The sequence below is a fragment of the Kwoniella shandongensis genome, chromosome 9 (assembly GCF_008629635.2).
Source record: "Kwoniella shandongensis chromosome 9, complete sequence".
Lineage (NCBI taxonomy): Eukaryota > Fungi > Basidiomycota > Tremellomycetes > Tremellales > Cryptococcaceae > Kwoniella > Kwoniella shandongensis.
The window spans coordinates 1,085,258-1,106,579 of NC_089295.1; the positions used below are offsets into that span (position 1 = coordinate 1,085,258).

The following is a 21,322-nucleotide window of genomic DNA, read 5'->3' on the forward strand; positions in this document are numbered from 1 at the left end:
CATTACATTAGATACTCCATTGAGAGTTCAGAAAAGTGATGCAATTCTCTCCAAAAGTCTGACCGCGAATGACCGACGGACCCGATCCTATCCTATCCTATCCTATCCAGCATCCAAACCAAACAGAATCAGATCAGAACTGAGCATGATAACCGTTAAATGGAGCCTCCTCCAACCCTTTTCCATCAAGTTTGAATGGTTTTGACGGGACGACGACGCCGAAGAACCCTTTTAAACCGGAGCGAGCGACCGACTATCACCATCAGCGAACTTTCAAGTCAAGTCATGTCATGTCCCCACCATCACTCACGAGCCCATTCCGAAGTCTTGTTGCTCCATGCGTGGATGTTGGCGATTTGGACGATGACATCACCGACTGTGACGGTCTTGGTTGTACCGTCGTGCAGAACGAGCACGGCTTCGCCATGTGTGATGACGAGGTAATCTACGCGAACGCCAGAGTGATCAGTTGATTGAACGATTCATGGCAGGGTAAAGAGTGCATGGGGACGCTGTCGTTGTGCTTGTGCTGGGAGGGCGGGGGGGGTGGAGACGCGAGGGATGGTGCCATGTGGTTATGAACAAGGAGATGAAAAGACAAACTCACCGAAAGTGTCTGTGAAGTGTAACGCTCCATCAGAGTTCGGTGGGATATCTAGGACGAAGAGAAGAGAGCAGTCAACTTGATCAGTATCATACCAAAAAAAAATATGGAAGGCGCACTGCGATTCTCACTCACCGACCCATCTGATTGAGATCTGATCATCATGACTGATCTTCTTTGGTCTCGACTCGGCCCATTCTAAAGCTTTGGACGGATCACCGAGCGGTTCAGCCTGGATATATCCTACTTGAGCTTTAACGTGTTCATCCTCGGTAGGATGAGGGAATGTATCGTCAAGTAAGACCGCTTCGCCGGAAGTAGGTGAATGAGCGACGAGGATTCGTCGAGGAGCGGGAAGAGGAGTAGGGGACATCTTTACCGTACGAGTATTGAAAGACCTGGAAATATGCGCGATCCCGGGTACGTGTGTATGATTCTGAGTTTGTGTGCGTGAGTTGCTATGTATGATGTATGGCTGTTGTTCTTAACATGGTGATGCTCGTTATCGTTCGTATATATAGGACCGCATCTTATGCGCCGTCAGTTGACTGTTGGACACCCTCCACCGGGAATGTCACTCTTTCCCTGACCACCCTTACGTTCATAGACCCTATGCCAAACAGGGCTGGATAAGCAACAATCCTCCTGCTTATAAACCTAGCTACAGCCTCCACTTCGTTTTTGTTGGTGGTGGCATGCACTGACATGTACTGCAAAGGACGAGTATGGTAGAGATCGCATGGTTTGATCGAGCAACAAAGTGTCGCAGTTTCTATACCGGACGTGTAGGGAAACAGATTTCCGACATGAACACGGCCGAGGCCGTAATAAGGTGTTGTGCCATGGTACGAGTACAGTACGATCATAGGCCAACAAGCGCCGAGTACCAGAGCAGCTCGCTCGTCTATTGGTCGCGACAACATTCTCCACTTGGGACACCGTGCCGCAGCGCATATCCGTGTCGAAGTGAACACTGTGATGTACACCGGCTGTCTCAACGATGATCTCCGGTAAAGTCGTTAACAGTGATCCACTCCGATCTGACATGACAAGCTAAGATACAAGTTTACATGGCACAGATTTGTTCACTCCGAGTCTAGACTGTCCAGTGATCTCTTCCCCCCATGATCGTAACCCCATTGTCTCCCATTCTCAATCGCTTGTCCCCTGTCACCCGCTAGGACACCTTCCCAAACTCCCAACTCCATCCCATTCTCCCAAGCGACTTCCTCCTCATCATCATCATCGCCCTCTCTCGTCCGTTGTCTCTCACTCAACCCTTGTACAGGCATCTGAATGACGACGCCCAATCTCACTTCTTCGCCGGGAACGATCTCCCGATCTATCTCTTTAGTAGTTTGTTGTTGCTGTGATCTAGATGTGGACGATTGAGCTTGGTCCGTAACGCCATATGAGGAAGAACGATGTCGGGAAAAGGTGAACATTGGTGCAGGTCGAGGACGGGGACCCATATTTCGTACGGGGGTAAGGACGGGCGGGTCTGACGATTCGTCTGGAAATGGAGTTTGGCTCGGTCGTAGTGAGAGGAGAGTGAGAGGCTGTGCGGGGAGTAAATGGTTAGCTACCATCTTCTTCTGCCATTGCCTCGACAGGAAATACGGTGCTCAGAAATATCCGACTCACCCTAACATGATCCCAAACCTCATCCCCTCCTACACCCGACCTCTCCACCTCCGCTTGCTGCTCCTTGACCAGCTCCCCTTCGTACAACACCGGCACTTTCTCCCACCTCCCTTTCCCCGCTCCTCTTCTCCCTGTCCCTGGAACCCACTCTTCCCCAGGCCTGATATTCCCCAATCTATCTAAACCCTCTGCAGTCCATCCGCTTAGACCACCCAGACCCCAGAAATCCTCTCGCATCCCTTCTGGAATTGGTTCGCCGCGCGCCAAGGCGATTTGAGTAGCGGTTCGATAACGACGTCTCATTCGGACGGCACGGAGGGTGAGACATCCTGCTATAAGCATGAGGATCACCAGAACACCGAGGAACTGCAAAGTCGTTGAATGTTAGCGGTTTGGACGTGGACGTCAAAGTGTCGGATGTATGAATGGGCAAAGCAGGTACGCGCAGACCAAAACGAAGGATCGGCTTGGCGGGGAGAGACAAAACCAAACGAGTTTGCGTTGTACGCAGACGTGGCAATGTATGATGATAGGAACACCAAAATTCAGACACCGAAAGAGCAAAACAATTCGATCGTAGAAACAGTGAAGCGCATAGACAACTCGACCCCACTCACCACTAGATAATACACATTAGGTGTTCCCCTATTCCCATTCTGATTATTCCCACTCCCCTGCGTCTGAGTAGGAAACAAGTTCGAATACGTCGACGCAGGACTCACGACGCCCGCACTCGTACTTGACATGGCGTGAGGATCGTATCCCAGATTCCGGGGTTGGTAGTCTATTGTTTTGACAAGATATTGTTGTTGAAGTCCGTTTCCGTTAAAAGGTGATGGAGAAAGGGACGTTTGAGAAGACAGTTTGACCAAGTTGTTTCGGTTTATTGTACGCTCCAAATGTAGAGTTGGGATCCTCTATGCTATGATATATGTATATGTTTGATGTCGTATGGATACAAGATGGATGTTTAATAGTACAGGTAGATGAGATGAAAGTAAAGTGACTGCGAGATGATGAATGACGAGGGTCAAGTCACTATTTCAAAGTCGCCCGAGAAGGTCGAGTGGCGGCTAACTTGTTGTCCTTCCGCGTATCGCCCGATCATGGCGCTTCCACTCTATTCATCACATACAAACATATAACAAATGACATTACTACTTGCTTCACAAGTCCATGCTATGCAATCAAAATCACCACTACTAGTCCGCCATCACCCGAGGAAGCCCCGTCATACATAGTTTACCGTTATGCTCAGACTGACTGGCAGGGCAGGATCTAGCACCGTGATGCCGTCTTCTTCTCCTAAAAGGTCCAACAACAGTTTCTCCAAGTTTGGCTTTGTCGCTTCGTGCACATCTGGCGGACTGGGCCAGTACAATGCTCCGCGAGACGTTGAGAGGGAGGGCCGAGTGATTTGCCTGAGACGACAAGTCAGCTCTCCGGTCATGTTACCTGATATGAACCAGCTTACAAGTCTTGACGAGCGATTAGGGAGTCGATGAACTTCTCCAGAGTCCAATCGCGTCCAACATCCGCCGTCAATGATTCTCCTCCACAGACTGGGCACTCAGGTCGCTTCTCGTGCTCGAAAGTGTACGTGTAAACCGAGTCATTGCCGACGTACTGTTGAGGACTTTTAGCATGCAGCATCAAAGTTTTGAGGCACAACACTCACCATCATGTAGTTGTTTAGGAAAGGAGCACATGCCGTAGCTATCTTCAAAGCCTCGTTGCAGCAAGAGGCTGCGTGACTGATCAGCACCATTCTCAAGTATGATAAGCGAGCTACACTTACCCGCAATGATAGCATTCGTACTGGCAATCGCTGGGATGATATTCTTCACCACACCCTGCGTCAAGGCCCAAGTAACACCTTCAATCTTGAACTGCGCCGCTCTAGCTGAAGCTTGTCGATACAACCATTCGATGTGATCTGGATCGTCCGTGTCGAGCTTCTTGTCTGCAAGCGAAGAAGGATGAGCTGAGTGACCTACTGATGGTCATACGCCAGCTCAAGTTACGCACCTTTGAAGACTTTTGGCCATTCGAGGACGCTTGCCCATTCGATACAGTGTTCAGGCAGACGAGGTGTATTGGCAATGGTGCAGATTGGGAACGCGGTTGGTGGCGTAAGCATGTCAATCTGCCCATCGAGCTCATCAGCGAGTGATAAAACTTGACAAAAATATTCGGTCGACTCACAGAACATTCGTAACACGATGTGACGGTTGGTAGGATAACTCTTGCTTGACCTTTGAAACCCTCTGTCCCACCGTCAATCAGAGGTTTGAGGTTTTCCTCATCATCCTGTGCCATCTGAACAAGAGTAGCATTGATCCACCTCCTCGCTGAGATCGAATCGAGACCAGCAACGACGATATTAAATTGGGCATAGAATGATTGAGGATGATCTTGGATCTTGCCGTGGTACCTATGCGAGGAGATCGCTCCGTCAGACCATGTTGATATCGCTTGTAAGGCGGAAGACGTTGACTCACGGAGTAACTTTGACACCTGGAACTCGTTTCATGACGAACTCAGCTGCACAAAGGGCTTTGGATTTGCCAACATCCGCCTCACTTGCACAGTGTCAGCTTTACCTTGTACTTGAGGTCCCGTACGGCTAGCTCACCGGAACAGAAATTGTCGATTGAGATTTGATATGTCAATTGTGTCCATATCGATTACATGGATATCGTTGAAGCCAGCTAAAAAAAGTATGTAGTCAGCTGCTAGTTCCTGCTTGTATAGTACAAAGATTGCCAGCTGAGCATACTTACACAATGCCAAGTTCTGCAGTATCTCACACCCCAATCCTCCAGCTCCAATTACCAGGATCTTTGATTGCGTTCTCAGGAAGTCTTTGGTCTACAACCGCACGAGCCGGTCAGCAAGAGAGTCATGGCACAAGCGTGTCGTATGCCGAACGCGAACGCAAGTGAAAAAATAAGAGACGATGCGAGCAGTCGACTCACCTCTTGACCTCCTATAAATCGCTCATCAGTCCACGGACCTCTCCTATCCAACACCTTGTCAATATGCGCAAATCTCGTCTCGTCCGCCAGGTAGCTCGTCAACTTTGACGGACCACCGTTAGACACTGCTGTCGTCATGTTGAATACTGTGTGATTGGTGTTATCGTAATGAAGAAGGGAGAAGGAATGAGGAAAGGTATACATAGCCATACGAGACGACTAAGCAAGGAAGGGCAACCCCGCGGGGTTGCGTTGAATCATCATCAAGCTATTACGTAACGCTCGATGAGGGATCTCGACGATGTTCAGATTTCTGGATACTCACAACGCTTCTTCTGAATGACCGCATTGAATCGAGTTTGAGCCGGTATATATATCATCTTTACACCTAATCGAACTCCGCCTGATCCTTGAACTAGACACCAGTCGCCGAAACGAGAAACGAACCTGACAATGGTACGAGAGATCGAGCCCCCACTTGTCCAGAAGGAATTCCTCCTCGCAGCTCTTGCAGAAGGTAGAAGACTCGATGGACGATTACCGCTAGAGATGAGGAAGGTGGAATATATCTTTGGAGAGGAGTTGGGATGTGTGGAATGTAGGCTGGGGAAGACTGCGTGAGTCTATTCGTTCCGCATCCTTTTTTAGAGTCTCGCCGGTCCTCCCTCCTTGCTCAGGGTTACATATACCGTTTGATCTCGTTCGACAGTACTTTCCCTGTCGATTCTGCCATATATAACTCGTGTTCATATGACTTGATGCTGACCATTACTCGCACTCGTAGTGTACTTGCACAAGTGACAGCGACCATAGCCAAACCACGAGATGATCGACCTTACGAAGGTTTTCTGCTCATCAATTCCGAAATTGGACCCATGGCCAGTAGCGTCTACGAGTCCGGAAGGTGAGTTCCACCATTGCGATAACTCCCCTACAATAATTGGCCCTCGATATGAGAAGAGTAGCACTGATCGATCTCCACTTCCCGATGACAGGGCGAGCGATGACGAAGTCATGATCACGCGATTACTCGAGAAAAGTATGAGAAGAACAGAAGCAGTCGATAGAGAAGCACTCTGTATCATTGCAGGAGAGAAAGTACGTGAAACCGACTGACCATTCCCTTGTCGATCTGAACTCCACGGATATGTGTTGACGTGCTGTTCGTTACAGGTATGGCACCTTCGATTAACGCTTCATTTCCTCTCCGATTCTGGAAACTTGCTCGACTGTGCGGCTATGGCAGGAATGGCGGCTTTGAGACACTTTAGAAAACCTGAAGTGGAAGTGATCGGAGATGAAGTGATCATCGTGAGTGACGCCGGCTCCGTTACGTACAAGTTGCAATTTGAATGTGTTGCGAGGACAACTGATCGCTTACCTGCTGCTCCGATTGTCTGCAGCATTCCCCTGACGAGAGAGCTCCTGTCCCGCTTGCAATCCATCATACTCCCCTTTGCGTGACCTTTGCCTACTTTGAAGAGTGGGTATCCTCTTCTATTGATACCTGTCCGCGTGTAGGAACGAGTGCTAATTAATGCTTGGCAGCCTACAACCCATCCTCGATCCCACACACCTCGAGGCAACCCTGTGCGAGGGAACTCTCTCGCTCACACTCAACGCTCAGCGAGAGATCTGCGTTCTGTCAAAAGCAGGTGGCACACCTTTGGCAGCGGACGAGATTATGGGCGTAGTAAAGGTTGGTGTGGATAGAGTACGAGAGATGGTGAAGCATCTTGAAGAGGAGCTGGAGAAGGACAGAAGTACAAGAGTGGTGGAGGTTCGATAGGCCGTGGTGTGTACGCAGACAACCAGCAAGAAGTGAAATTTAGGTTACCCAGCATAGTATACATATACCCGATCACAATGATCACGACGTAGCTGCATGTATGCATGTTCCAGGTTGTGCAAACAGTTGAGTTACACAATACCGCAACGTAAGTGAACGTGGCGATGTACGCCCTCCCGACGCCACTTGGAGCGAGTCGTAATCGAAATGAGGTCAGGTCCCACCAACGAGATGAGATACGGGGTTTCAAGGCTTTCGCGACTGTCCTTGACGTGTCTCATATCTGAATAGCACATGAGCTTGGCGTTGTGATTATAGTCTGCATGGACACGATATGACATAGTAACCAGTGATGAGGAAGATATGGACGCAGGAGCACGCGTCTTTGTTGTAGATACAGTGTAGATACAGTGTAATATGTGTGTGTGTCAGTGTGCCTGAGCGTTGTTTCATTGGCGCTAAGTGCTTAATGAAATTAGAAATGTACAATCCCGAACTCACATTGCAATACTTTCCTTTCGACATCCATCGACATATCACCATCATCACCCTAGCCATATATACCCTCTCAGCAACACTCGTCCTTTCCAGTGGTTGCCAAGTATAATAACGCCAGTGACGCATATACGTGCATCAAATTTCTAGGAAGGTGAAAAGGCGGTGCGACACTGAGACGTGACACACAATAGTGACGTGAGACATTGTCACAGCGAGGTGTGTTTCCTAGACCAAGAAGGTCAAATGGGATGGGATGGATCGTCTCTTCAGGTGAGTCTGCGTCTTGTCTCACGTTTCTAAACCACAGATGCACGTTCAAGATACGACTCCACCAACATCCCACCTCCGTGTTCACCGTCCGAGCTCATCGTTGAACAAAACCTGACAATACTCTCTCTCTTCTATATTTCCGTTACCTCCCGGTAACTCGTCTACTCTCGTGTCGTACAACATGGCAAACGACCCTTTCTATCACTTTTCTCCATTTGACCTCGAACATGAACTCGACCTCAACTTCACCTTGTACGAACGTAGGAAACGTACCGCGTCTACTTCAGAGAAACAACCGCGTAACGGACACGGCAAGAAGGCTCCATCATCAGCTGGATCAGGATCTAGTCGTAGAGAGGATCTCAGTGAAAAGGCTGCTGGAAAGCAGCGTGAGGATGATGGGAGGCCGAATGGCATCGGAAGCAAGGCTCCGAGTCTGAATGTGGATATCAGGAACTCGTTGATATTGCCTTCGTGAGTTGTTTTCAGTCAACTTGTATGGCGTACTCAGCTGAACACAACGTCATGTGTCCTGTGTATAGGTTATCGCAACGTTTCTCTGTCCTCATCCCATCCCTTTCCACCGCGCCTGAAGAGTCACTTCGATCTTTGCTTGCCTCACAACGTGCTAGACACAATGGTCCCGCTTTGACTGAGGAAGAGGAAGAGTTACTTTTCGCCGAAATACGTGGTACATCAGCTGGCCAGAACGATGACTGGGATGGGCAGCCTCCAACTGTCGACCAAGGCTGGTCATATGGTGCACAACAGTCGAATGGATATCAGCATGGCATACCTCCCTCAGCAACCGCGAAATCATTCCTCACCACGTCCGTCTCTAGTCCATCCATTCTAGCAAGTTCCGATGATGGCAAAGCGACCAGTCCTACCTCCGCAGGCAACTCGTCGTCATGGTCCGCGACCCCACCACCGACATCGAGCTCTTTCACTTCCTTTCAGACGTTCGGGGTAGGCGCAGATGGTGATTCACCTGTCTCGGCTGCATCCGCCAATGTCAAAACCAAGTCATACGGCTTTAGTGGAGGATCAGGCATGCGAGATGGAGATTACATACGGAGAGTGAAGAAAAGTGCTAGTCACAAGAATCTGAAAGGATCGGTATCCAGTCGGAAGAGCAACAAATCGGACGATAGCGAAAGTACACCGACGAAGGAGAATGTGCCCTTACCACCTATCATCTCGCCAGAGAAGGCGAATGCGTGCTACCAAACTACGAAGCAACCGCTGACGGCGCGATCGGCAAGTCCTGCCACGTCCGAGAGGACAGCTACGCCCACCTCGACACTTGTAGCTTCGGTTTTCCCCTTGCCTCCTTCTAAACCGGGACATTCCCCTTCCTCGTCGTTATCACTCAAGTCTCGACGACACGGACATTCCCCTTCATCGTCTCTATCGTTGAGATCACACGGCCATTCGCCATCTTCATCGGTGTCGCTCAAGTCCCCTTATCCACCACCAACTTCGCTCCCTCCACCCACACCCGACTCGCCCAATTCTCCTTCGTTCCCGGGACATCGACGCAAATCGCAACGGAAATCCCTCCTTGCTGGACTGAGTCAAGCTCAGGTCAAACGTATCTCGCTTGCTTTAGAAGAAATTGGCGGTGAGCTCAAGCGAGGCAACTCCGTTGTTAAGCGGGATGTTCAGATGCCTGCTCAGCTGAACGGCCTGGACGAGGAGGAAGAGATGTTAGAGCCTGAACGACCTGACATCGAGGATAATGGAGGCAAGGATCACGGCCGGCCTCGTCGACCATCGGACATGCGCTCAGAAGGTTCAGCTCACTCTGCAACTTCGTCTGTATTCCCATTCCAGATGTCTCCTACCAACAGCACCTTCACCGGCAACCCATCAACGGCACCGAACTCTCCTACTAAACTGCCGCCATCCCCGCGATCACACAACCTCCTTGCACATGTCGAGGATCCCTTGCCACCGATTCCTCAGCCTATCTTCACGCCAATGAGCAAGCCTCTCGATGATTCACCTCCACCTACGCCGGTGCCGGTCATGACTCCTACTCGAAGCTTGCCCGTGAAGCATCAGCCCTCACTTTCGACTTCATCATCACATTCACAAGTTCTGCCGAATCCGGTATACATCCCTGGTCAACCGCGACCGGTAAGGTCTATGCACCACTCGGAGGGATCGATCTCGTCACGAGCTCCTACTCCTGTCAATCAATCTCCGCTGGACGCGCTTAGGGCGGCGGCAGCCTCGCCAGATCGTCTGATGAGGGAGTCCACATCGTCTCCCTTGGGGGGCATGCCTAACATCACAGCCAGGACGACATCGCTCGCGCGATCTCGATCAGTGAATCAGACATCTACAACTCCCAGCAAACCTGGATCAGCCGATCGAGGTGATGGTCCACCAAGCTCGTTTACACGACGTCGAGCTGGAACTGTTGGTGAGATGACCAGACGACTTAGCTCGCCCATGGCCAATCATTCTCCTAATCCCGATACTATCGAAGAAGGCGACGAAACCTCGGATCAGGAGGATTACGAGAACCAAAGCTCGAACGATCATCCTCCGCCGCAGCTCAAGCAATTGCCAGCTCGACACAGCGTGGCTGACTCAAGGCGAGAATCAGAAGCGTCAGTTCATCAGCTTCGCCATAACAACAGTGGAAGACGATCACCTTACAAAGACCGCGCCGAACGAGCTGTGTCTATCCAAGGGACTATACTAAGTTCGGAGGAAGGTACTCCGGCTAGTACCGCGCCAAACAGCGCATCCATGTCACCATCTGTCACGCTCGAGAAACAACCCTCCATCAACTCGTTGAGTTCGAACTATGTAGAAGCGGCGGTAACTGAGATCCAGTGGATCAACGTTTTCGACAGCAACGGACAGCATTCAATGGATCTCGAACAGCCAGCGTCGCCAACAGCGGCAGCCGATATGCTGAGGAAGTTGAGCGGCGTAGGCATCCAGGAAATGGCGATATTGCAGGGCAAACTGGTTGAGAAGGCTAAGCTGGAGAGAGAGGCGCTAAGAGGCGAAATGGGCGATAGTCCGATTGTACCTGTAAGTGCCGCCTCGGACCACCAACAATTGAGGCACGCTGACGTAGACACAGTATACCCCAACGATGTCTGTCGAGACCTTTAGTCCAGCGAGCCAACGACCTCTTTCACCACCGGCCAAACCGACCAGTCCGTTGTCGAATACTTGGCGTTTCCCGACTACAAGTATGTCGCCCCCGATTCGTGCATCGCAGGAGACCTACCAGAACGCATCGTCCGTCGATACGCACATCCTTACCCCTCCCCTCGCTGGGCCCCTTGTGGCTCGATCTGGTTCTCGATCTGGTGCTGTTGTGATACCGCTACGACCTGCGCCAGCGCCTCCAGTCCACAAACCCAGCGTCGACACGCCATCTGAAGCTAACGATGAGGTCGTCTACACTCCGCCATCAGGCAACCTCAGTCGAAAGGCAAGCACAGGTGCAACTGGTCGCCTACCTCCCGCAGAAGATCCAGAGATCAGAAGAGATTTCGAAGCTCGTATTGCGGCAGCTACGGCAGCTTTGAACCGGACACCGTCTACTCAGGGTGGCAAGTTAGGACGAAACGCTACTAAACGCGGTCCGATGGTGATATCAAGCCCTACCCTTGTGTCCTCTACTGCGAATCTCCCTACAACGCCGCTCACGCCGGAGAATGGATTGGATCCGGCACTTGCCAAATCATTGGAGAAGACAAGTGGTTCGGCTAGTAAGATGAGTTTGAGATGGAGAAAGTTGGCGGGTTTGCGGAAGAGTCCATCGGTCTCAAATAACGAGACGTCACCGTTCTCAGCGACGGCTGCTTCTTCTCCTTCTCCTGTTCATACCCAACCACAACCACAGCCAAAACCTGTTCCAATCCAATCCGCGGGCTTACAACGGGCTCAATCGACATCAGCAGCCAGGAAACTGGATGAACCGATCGCTCTTCGACCAAGCGAGGAGATGGCAGCTGCACCTCCCTCTGCACCTCCACACTTGGACTCCTTCAAGTTCCCTTCATCAGCGCAGAGACCTGTTTCTCCTACACCTCAGCGGATCGATTTGGTCAACGTGCCGCCTCAACCGAGCGGTAGCGCACCCACTGGTATCAGGCAGATGATGACGAAACTCAAGCGGCGCGAAGGTACTCCGGAAGACAGCGTACCATCGCCTCCGGAAGCGAAACCTGCAGACCTGATTTCAATGCCACAACGACCAGAGCGACCAGCTGCACAGACTACCACTTCTTCTACGGCGCTCGCTTCAAACAACGCAGCGAGACTCGACCAGTCAACGCGTCCGTCAGCGCCGTCGGACGACCCGGCGATACTCAAGTTTGTCGAAGCGGGTCGACAGCTTGGCTTAAATGAGGAACAAATTAAGGACATGCTGGCTGCAAAAGGTATGGCGGCCCAGTCAGAGACAACGGCATCGTCCCAGTCAAATTACTCTACAACACCAACATCCGTTTCGACAACCCACATCACAACGGCTCCCGCTCTTCCCACTCTTCCGAAACCTGCCCCAGGGGAGAAAGAGAAAGAGAAGAAGGGTCTGTTCCGATCTCTGTCAAGGAGCAAGAAAGCTCAGCCTGCTCTTGCACCGGCTCCTGCCTTGATTCCTACACCAGCAGCAACTCTTGCCGCCGAGCCATTACATGACAAAGTAGCGGTCCGCCGAACATTGATCCTTCCAGACGGCTTGATGATTGTCCCGTCTACGCCCCAAACGAGCTCGACGCCCAAGCCTAGCGATTCCCCCGACGCATCGGCTCGACTTGGTCCCCAGCGCAAACAATCTATACGACGCAAACCGATCAACCTTTCGAAAGAGGATCAAGAGCTGGTTCAAAGCAGTCCACCAGCGCATCGAAGCAGTTTCAGTCGAAGCGATGTGTCCTCCGGGGACGCTATACATGGGTTAGGTTTCCTTCATCCTAACTCTACCATGGGGATGGGCGATACTCTCAGGACCACCAGTAATGTGTCTGTTTCTGGTTCACCATCAGGTTCCGCGGACGACCGATCTTTCACCGATAGTCATCAGAGATCATCGACTGGGGGCTCGTTGATCGATATGTATGCGGATGGAGATGATGATGAAGAGGTGTTACAAGCGAGTCCAGTGAAAGATACGGCAGAAGCAGGTGATGGTAGACGACCGTCGACTCAAGCTCTCGAGATCTGGTACGTCTTTTCGTATTCACCATCAAACGTTGTGCATAAACTGATACTTATTGACCTTTTGTAGCGAATATGCCGACGGTCAAGTCGTGTGGAACATAGTCGATGCGCTACGAACTTCTGTCTCTGGCTCCCTTGATGGCGAAGAATACGGTTTCGACGCAGCCCATTCAAGGTCCACTTCCTACGCGTCATCCAGACGAGACTCGTCGGCCCCTGGAGAAGGAGGAGACGTTTTCGCTGCTGGATGGCCGAAAGGTGGAGGGATTGGAGTGCCAGGGTTGAATTTACGACATAGAGATAGGAACAATGTGCCGAAGCCTCGTCCTCCTACAGATGTAAGTTATCTCCTATCTATAATCACCTGGCACCAAACGCTGACGTGCTATGTTTCAGGTGTACTTCACGTCGTCTCGAGATGTCGCTGACCTCATCGATCATCTGTCTCGAGATCTCGACGCTTCACATGGTCGTATCGACATCCTACCAACGAACTCCCCTTCTACGGGCTTGCGTGGTGATCCTAGCACAACCAACTCCTCTTCCTCTCCATTCATGTATCACGACTCGGCAGACCACGCACCTTCCTCACCATCACCTACGAACGCACAATTCGAAGATGCTCCTTCTCCCGCGCCGCCACCACGACGTGCTCCCCCTCCTGCGCCAATCTCACCCAGACGCGCAAATGCAATGACGGGAAGTGTACCGGCTGGAGGATTTAGTCCGAAGAGACAGATGTTTGTGAAGCAGAATATGTTGGGACAGGGATTCGGTTCGCCCTCAGCGGCCAGTTTCGCTTCGTCCTCTACGTCAGGAGGACCGGGTGGCAAGACGGTGGAAGATAGATTACAGGCCTTGTTGGATAAGCTGAAGGGGGATGGGGCGGGGTATTAGCGAGGTGCAGTGCGCTCACGCTCGTGGTGTGAGCGAGAGAGGGGGGATGTCTCCTGCTCTGTGACTCTGTCTATATGTGATGCGGAAGGAACAAACGGTGTTTTGTTTGATGGGACGAAATGGTCTCAGACTCGATGTTTCATAACGAATTGGACGAATTTTGCATTGTTTTGTAGATATAATGACAGATTATGAATTGTCTGGCACGGTCCCTCCACGCCGACTTGTACAACGAAATATCAGACACTTCTGCATCGCTTCCACGTTACGGATCTACGGTCTACTTTGACACCTACCCAGAGTTTCTTTAGCACACTGGATAGGGAGTTACCTAGGACGACTGTCTGCATCGTTTGCCACCGGTCATTCGCCACCGTCTGTCGAGAATTGATAGCGCATCGCGACCTTCGCTCTCAAGTTGTTGTTTTGGTCTAAGGGGAAGGGGATGAAAGGATCCTCATCCTGGCTATGACGACGAGCGTCTTCTTACTCCACTTGACCTGTTACCTGCTTCAGACTACCTTTCAGCGTCTTCTGATCGTACCATTCGTTGAGGAGAGACAGAAGCAAACCTGCATGCTGCTTCTTGCGAGCCACCTCGTCGCTGTATGCTATTTGAAGGCTCCTCAAGATTGTTTTCCCAATCCCCCTCTTCAATTTTTCTCTCCATTTCCCAAGTAGAGCATTCACTCACAGTACACATACTATCACAGTAGCCCGCACATACAACCACATTCAAGTCCTCACCAATGTCAGCCTACATCCAAGTTGAAAGTCCTCGTTCTCGTCCTCGAACAGGATTACCACGGCCTACCGCTGGAAGTTCAAACAATCAGCGCAACAGTCAGTGGAATAAACCATTCTCCACTGACAGCACTGGCTCCACCCCTACAGCTCCCACCAGCTCTCAGCGAGGCCCACGCAACAGGCGTGATGGTGTCAAGATTCACCACCACAATCCTTCTTCCGCTGCAGGCTCTTCATATTCAGCCTCCAATAGGTCTCAACAAGCATCTGACCAAAAGACCAGCCGCCAAAACACTAGCCACAATCCTCGCAGGAGTACAGACCATGACATTTCACAACATCAGACTCCTGGTTGGTCGTTACCAGACTCGGCTGGGAACAGAAGAGAAGGGTCTGCATCATCTGATGACCAGGATTCGGAGAATGTCAAGAAATGGAGAGACAAATATTTCAAGTTGAAGAAGAGGTGTGATGAGACACAGGAGGAGTGTAAACGGTTGAGGAAGGACAAAGATCATTTGACGTCGGAAATCACAAGTTTGGAGGGGCATCACTGTCAGTTGAGGAAACACTATGAGGTATTGGAGAATGACTATGACAAATTGAACGAACACTATGAACAAAAGTGCAAGAATGCTGAGAAGTATTGGGATAAGCTTGAGAAAACGAACCGCTTGTGGGATTTGACGATCAAGGAGTGTGATAATTGGAAAGCGAGGTACACCTCTTTGTATACCTCATTGAAGAGCAGTCGCAGGAAATGGTAGAGGACATCCAAGGAAAGGATCGACATCATAAGCTGAGAACACATATGAACTGTGAGATGTAGGTGTGACAGGTCTGGCAAATGAGTTAGAGATGTTTGAGGTGCAGGTGTCAGATTTCAGGGGCACGACATGGTCGAAGAGCATGTACATGTACAGTGTATTGTGATACTGAATGCTATGTGTGATATGAAGTTGAGAAGTTGATCCCCAAATATGAGAGACAGTGCATTGTCTGGTCCAAGGCTTTTCCGCATGTTAATAGCAAGCCAGACAGGAAAATACATATTCATCAAAAAAAGTGGGACTGGTACGATTCTGTATGTGAATACAGACGGTATTACAAAGGGCGCCGGAAATGCTTGACCAACCTAACTTGGTTCAGCCTATCGATCACCAGTCATCTTTATGGCCAGAGAGGTCATCAAGTCCAAGGGCAAGTTGTAAAACTACAAGATACCGCTCAGACCACCTAAAGAACTTACAAAGCAATAAGAGGGTAATGCGGCCTATGCTGACCTGTAGACATGTCTTGGGGCAGGGGAAAGGGAGTGTGGGAAGAAAGGTGGTTTTCTGACCCTTTACCCCATGTTACATGTTTGAGCTTCCCTTTGAGTGTGTTCTGACCTTACTTCACATTGTGGGGAGAAGAAGCAGACTTTAGTGTTATGACCCACCTTATTGTCAGTATGGTATGTAAAGGCGTACTATGACCATTTTGCCACTCACTCACTTTGATTAGCTTCTCAATTCACAAGTGAAGCATTTCCCTCCAATACAAGCACTACTAGAGCTACCCACCCACACACGTCATACAATCACCCACCATGTCTCCTCACGGTTCATTTGCTGGAAAGGATACCTGATGCTACATTGGTGAATGACACTCATCTTCTCACCAAAGCTATGGAGGTTCTGATGGACACAACCATAGTAACTAGGACAGCAATGCCTTCTTCCTTGAGCCAATGTTTGCCATCCACTCCTTTGACATTCACTCTAACAATTCTCACCACAGATCCTCCCGCCAGACCAGAGGCACTGGCAATGAGCACCACAGGTATCAGAATCACAGCTCTCTTACTACCACACGCCCTTCTGTTGTTATCCCTACTAGATCTCAGCAAGCTTCAGGCGGCACTACCTGCCGTCCAAACAAAAGTAATATCCATAGATGGGGTGGCTACTGGGCTACACAACGGGAGCACCACTGTCATCCACATCATCACTGACTCAGCCATTCAGGGCAGAAGGCAAAAGAGTTTACGCAGTCTGACCAATCACAATCTGTGTCAATTTAACAAGGAAAAACCGTGTTGGGACGAGGAGTTGAGACAGCAGTACGTCAAGCATGAAAGCTCTCGCATCAGGTTGAAGCAGGAGGCAGAGGGCTGGACAAGCAAAAGCCAAGAGTATAGGAAGGCTGCCAGTGCGCACAAGCAGTGTGAGAGATATGACAGGGCGGTGCAGAGCTTGTATCCTAGGTGTTTGTAAGACTGGATTTGTAAGTGTGTCTGCAGAAAAACAGTTGGAAGCTCAGAGGGAAGTCAGAAATGTTGGGGAGTACTCTGCTGGACGGAAAGCTGAGAGTCTGATGTACAGGTTGAAGGCTGTATATTTTACAAGGCTTTCAAGTGACCTGATAGCAGATCAGTGCTAATGTAGGGGTAAATGTAATGTGACTCTGATAGGGTGAATCCTAGATGTACAAGATCAATTTTTGACTAGGTGGATGCCCCAATTTAGCAATATAGACAGACAAGTCTACTTTCATTGTAGCCCTCCAATTGTTGTGGTGCAGTCAGAGTGGATAAAGTTGGAGCTGGGGTGAATTTTACAGAAGCAAAACAAGGCTCGACTGGACCCTTGTGGGAAACTGTCCATGGATTGTGATAAAGTCTTTCCGAGGCATCTACAGTTCTTGGGAAAGAGGGTCAATCCCTTGCTGGATCAGTCTTATATATCAAGCATCAGAAGCTTGACAGATCCTCAATCAAGCCTGGTGGTGGGGCGCCTGAGTCTTCTCAGGGCTGCCGAAGCCAAGGGTTGGGCATCCCTAGATGTAGATGTGCAGTAATCAGATTTTGTATAACTTGTACATAGGACAGCAGACAATATACAAGAACCATGTACAGGAATACCATAACCAAGCGACTGATATCAAGTTGGTGTCATCTTTGGCGGAAGAGCCAGAGAAGGTCGGTTGAACTCACATCAACTGTTACCCTTCCACTTCTGTTGAATCTTGGTGGTACCATGCAAGAGCATTGTGGGTTCCCCGCACAGGGGTGAGACATCACAAATATAAGTGAACAGATCTGGATAGCGGAGGAGTACCATCCCATCTAGTCTGCAAAGAGCATCGGTCAGATGAGACATTGCCTAGCCAGTGGCCATCTAATGTTTGCATCGACTGAAAGGTCAAGATGTCTGTCACCCTGGCTGTCCTCCCAATCTTTGCTAAAAACAGCTGATGTGGTTGGTCTTGAAAGTTGTCATTCCTGACATTTGGTCTTTGCCATAAGACACTACGAGCCACCATCAGGAAGCACGGAGACTTAAGAAGTACTGTGACCTGGCTAGGGTTATTGTTTCACAGCAAGGGGAAAGGACCAAAGGATGTAGCTGCCACAGGGCAGTCATACCTTTATCAAACTGTCACTTGTTTGAACTACCTTTCAAATGTCCATTTCACCTTTCAACATAAGGGGTAAGGTGACTTGCAGTGTTGCAGGCCACCTATCTGCTCAATGAGGTATATGAAGGTCCATTGCCGCTCAACCCCCCTTGCCTGATTGTTTCTCACAACCACAGTCTGCCAGTAACGCGCCATAACCCACAGAAGAAGTCATCCATTTCACTCACCATGTCCGGTTATGCCTCAGTCTCTGATCAATTTCACAGAAGACATTCCCACCACCACCATGCCACAGACAGAACCAGGGGCAGACACCATTCCCAGATTTCCACCTCCTCCCTTAACACAAGCTCTGCCTATCAATCCTCAAAACAGTCTCACCGCACTTTGGACGACACCACTGGTCGCCCAAGCCACAAAGATGTCTATCCCCAAGATGCAACCCCCCATCATCACCGTCATCCAAGACACCACCATACACGACACATGACTGAGAGCACAAGCAAAGGGCCAGTGCAAGGTGATGATCAGGAGAAGCATGTCATTTCCCAATTGCTTGAAGAGTTGGACGAGCTTCGTGAGGAAAGACTGGGAAAGACAATCAAGGACATGGAGGCAACTGCCTCAGCCATGAGTTCAAGAGCCACAGAAATCATGTCAATTGTCAGTGATGGAGGAACAAAGTCAATCAGCAGGGACTGGACAAAGGCGCTAAGCCAGTTGGAGCATGCCATGAAGGAGTTGTCAATTGCTTGCTTTGAGGCAAGCAAAGTGACCGACTCGGCTGAACCGGCTGATAAGGACACATTTGGGAAGTTCTTGCGCTCTCTAGATCCTAGCAATTCACGTGAGGCAGTAAGGATGCGTCGTGATATCACTTCTTTGGCTGACCAGTGGTGTGCAAGTGACAAAGATGGGTCAAAATGAGTGGCTTTGTACTTTGCACTGTACAAACAGATGCATGTTGGTCTGTGCTTCTGTCTTTGGTGACCTCCAATAAATCAAATACAGATAGAAAGTAGAAGTTTACCGAGTGGGTGGCAAGGAGATCTGCCACTGGGTACTTATGACTTGCTCAAAATTGGTGATGACAAGTGTGGAAGGATCCAGCATGGATATTCGGCTGGAGACTGAAGGTGAAGTCAAGGAGTAACTTATCATAATTTGATCCTTGTGGAAAGGGATCTAAACTTGTTCCACAAAACAGTAGGTCTTATATACCGTACTTTCACCAAGACTATCTGTTGCCACTTTACTAAGCAAATGGCCCGGCCGAGCCAGGTACCTAGACATGGCATGACCGAGCCAGGTACACAGGCATGGCACGACCGAGCCAAGTACAGAGGCAGAACTTTGATGAGTGGAGTGGGCCATTAGAGTATTCTCCCTTGCCTTCCACCAGTTATGACGGGTCATAACAGTCTGTGTAATTCATTTAGTCAATTAAGCAGCACACTGCATGTGAGTTTGATAAGAGAGACTCTGCACCGCAAAGGTGGGTAAGTAGATCCTGAGTTAGAGTCAATCTTGATGAATGATAAACAGTGCACTTGCTTTTTGTAATTGCTCAGGCTGGTATTGCACCTTCAAAGGTCAAGCTTGGTATTGGCAGGCTGTCTTTGTATTGGCATACATTTTGGCTCTCATTCTAGACAAGGTTCTGCAATTGTCGCAATGCCAGGAGCACAAGCCTCATACATGATTACTATGACTGACTGCAGACCATTTAGTATGCCTATTGTACCATGCTGCTTTGCTCAGTCAATCGTGGATGCCCTGAGTGAAAGTCATCAGCAGGTGGGGTATTCCTATCCACTTGGATCAAGGATATCAGCATGTACCACATGCCAATGACACCTAGGTCTGTATGTGCATTGATGGTGTGACATTGAATATACCAACAGCTGCTGCTTTGTGATCCGGGGACTGCAAAGAAAGGTTGTTGCTCTCCCATTGCCTTGTCACCCCTGACGATCTGATACAGGTATGAAATATCCATGAATGTCTACCTTTCAATGTGTGGAAGAAGCAGGTCTGTGATTTTAGCCATGCATCTATACTGGTGAGGGTATATAGAATACCACTGATAACGTCTTTTGCCACCCATTTCGTCAATCCCCAATTACTTGTGAATCATCGAATTTCCTTTACTGACAATATTGTCAAACTTCCTTCACTCACAGCATCATTTGGACAATCATACTCAGAATCTCATCCCATCATTCATCATGTCTGTTTACTCTGGCTTTTCTCAAGCATCTACCTTGGTCCCAGACAATGACCCTGAGCAAAGCGCATCCCCTGACCTGGGTCATGAGCAATATCAAAATGTGTATCCTGCAGGAGGTGGTTTTTATGGGCCTCAAGACTATCCCTCTTCCAGCAGTGCAAGCTTTTCCAGTGCTGGCTCCCCTGGTACATACTCATCCTATTCAAGTGCCCGCAGTGCATACTCCTCCAGCACTGGCTCGTCCCATCCGCGCTCTTCTCAGCGACCCTCCTCCCGCCGAGACTCCTCCCGCCATCACTCCTCCCGCCATCGCTCCTCCCGCCATCGCTCCTCCCGCTCTGGCTCGTCCAGCACATACTCTTCAGCTGCAAGCATCTCCAGTGCACACACCACCCAAGCATCCCTGTCTGGTTCAGATGACTCATTTGCAAGCTCCTCCAGTGCATACCCCTCCCCAACACACTCCCCTTGGTCACGCTCCTCCCACCATCACTCGTCCCGCCGAGACCGCTCAACTGCAAGCAACCTCAGTGCACGCTCCTCCAGTGCAGGCTCCAGCAGCTCTGGGACAAGTACAGTACGAAATTTCGATGGTACAACCAGTCCACCCAGCTACGATTCAGAAAGTGACTGCTATTCCAGTGCCAGTTCTGCCCTAGGAGGCAGTTATGCCGTCCAAGGGAGTGTGTGTCTGTCCTGTGGGTGTGATCGCAACCGACATAGGGAGCTGCAAGACCAAGTGATCTATTTGAATAAGGAGGCTTGCAAAGACATAGAACAACGGCGAAGCGACCAAACCCGTATCGGTGAGCTAGAGGCTGAATTGGACCGGTTGCGACCCCTGGAGAGGCATTGGGGCAATTGGATTGGAAATCGCTCAACCCATGGCTGAAATCAGAAACATGAGAGGATGGTACATGTGATAGGTGTGAGGGTCGTTTCTCATTTGTTGCAGGTGGTACAAGCTGTGTTGTTGATTCCAGAAAGTGGTGTGACTCTTGTAGGATGACATGTAGATATTCGGTGAATTTAGACATGGGTAGAAATCCTGGTTTATGCATTGT

General features: G+C 49.9%; 5 protein-coding genes across 5 annotated transcripts; 2 read left to right on the forward strand and 3 right to left on the reverse strand.

The window, feature by feature from the left end:
- Positions 1-133: 133 nt before the first annotated feature.
- On the reverse strand, positions 134-977 carry CI109_105317 (uncharacterized protein; the record flags this gene model as incomplete). Its single annotated transcript, XM_032006144.1, has 4 exons — positions 134-228; positions 311-445; positions 608-655; positions 740-977. The coding sequence occupies 4 exons, from the start codon at positions 975-977 to the stop codon at positions 134-136; spliced, it is 516 nt and encodes a 171-aa protein (XP_031859538.1).
- A 712-nt stretch (positions 978-1,689) lies between these two features.
- On the reverse strand, positions 1,690-2,994 carry CI109_105318 (uncharacterized protein; the record flags this gene model as incomplete). The annotated part of the gene is made up of 3 exons (XM_032006145.1): positions 1,690-2,163; positions 2,249-2,614; positions 2,866-2,994. 3 exons carry the CDS (start codon positions 2,992-2,994, stop codon positions 1,690-1,692), a joined length of 969 nt encoding a protein of 322 aa, XP_031859539.1.
- Positions 2,995-3,479: 485 nt separating this feature from the next.
- CI109_105319 (uncharacterized protein) lies at positions 3,480-5,364 on the reverse strand (the record flags this gene model as incomplete). Its single annotated transcript, XM_032006146.2, has 10 exons — positions 3,480-3,669; positions 3,723-3,874; positions 3,927-3,994; positions 4,047-4,211; positions 4,277-4,394; positions 4,454-4,682; positions 4,750-4,830; positions 4,884-4,959; positions 5,032-5,119; positions 5,227-5,364. 10 exons carry the CDS (start codon positions 5,362-5,364, stop codon positions 3,480-3,482), a joined length of 1,305 nt encoding a protein of 434 aa, XP_031859540.2.
- A 315-nt stretch (positions 5,365-5,679) lies between these two features.
- CI109_105320 (uncharacterized protein) lies at positions 5,680-7,015 on the forward strand (the record flags this gene model as incomplete). Its single annotated transcript, XM_032006147.1, has 6 exons — positions 5,680-5,843; positions 6,011-6,130; positions 6,222-6,324; positions 6,400-6,537; positions 6,630-6,709; positions 6,775-7,015. The coding sequence occupies 6 exons, from the start codon at positions 5,680-5,682 to the stop codon at positions 7,013-7,015; spliced, it is 846 nt and encodes a 281-aa protein (XP_031859541.1).
- A 949-nt stretch (positions 7,016-7,964) lies between these two features.
- On the forward strand, positions 7,965-13,879 carry CI109_105321 (uncharacterized protein; the record flags this gene model as incomplete). The annotated part of the gene is made up of 5 exons (XM_032006148.1): positions 7,965-8,257; positions 8,326-10,837; positions 10,890-12,985; positions 13,050-13,320; positions 13,379-13,879. The coding sequence occupies 5 exons, from the start codon at positions 7,965-7,967 to the stop codon at positions 13,877-13,879; spliced, it is 5,673 nt and encodes a 1,890-aa protein (XP_031859542.1).
- Between the last annotated feature and the right edge of the window lie 7,443 nt (positions 13,880-21,322).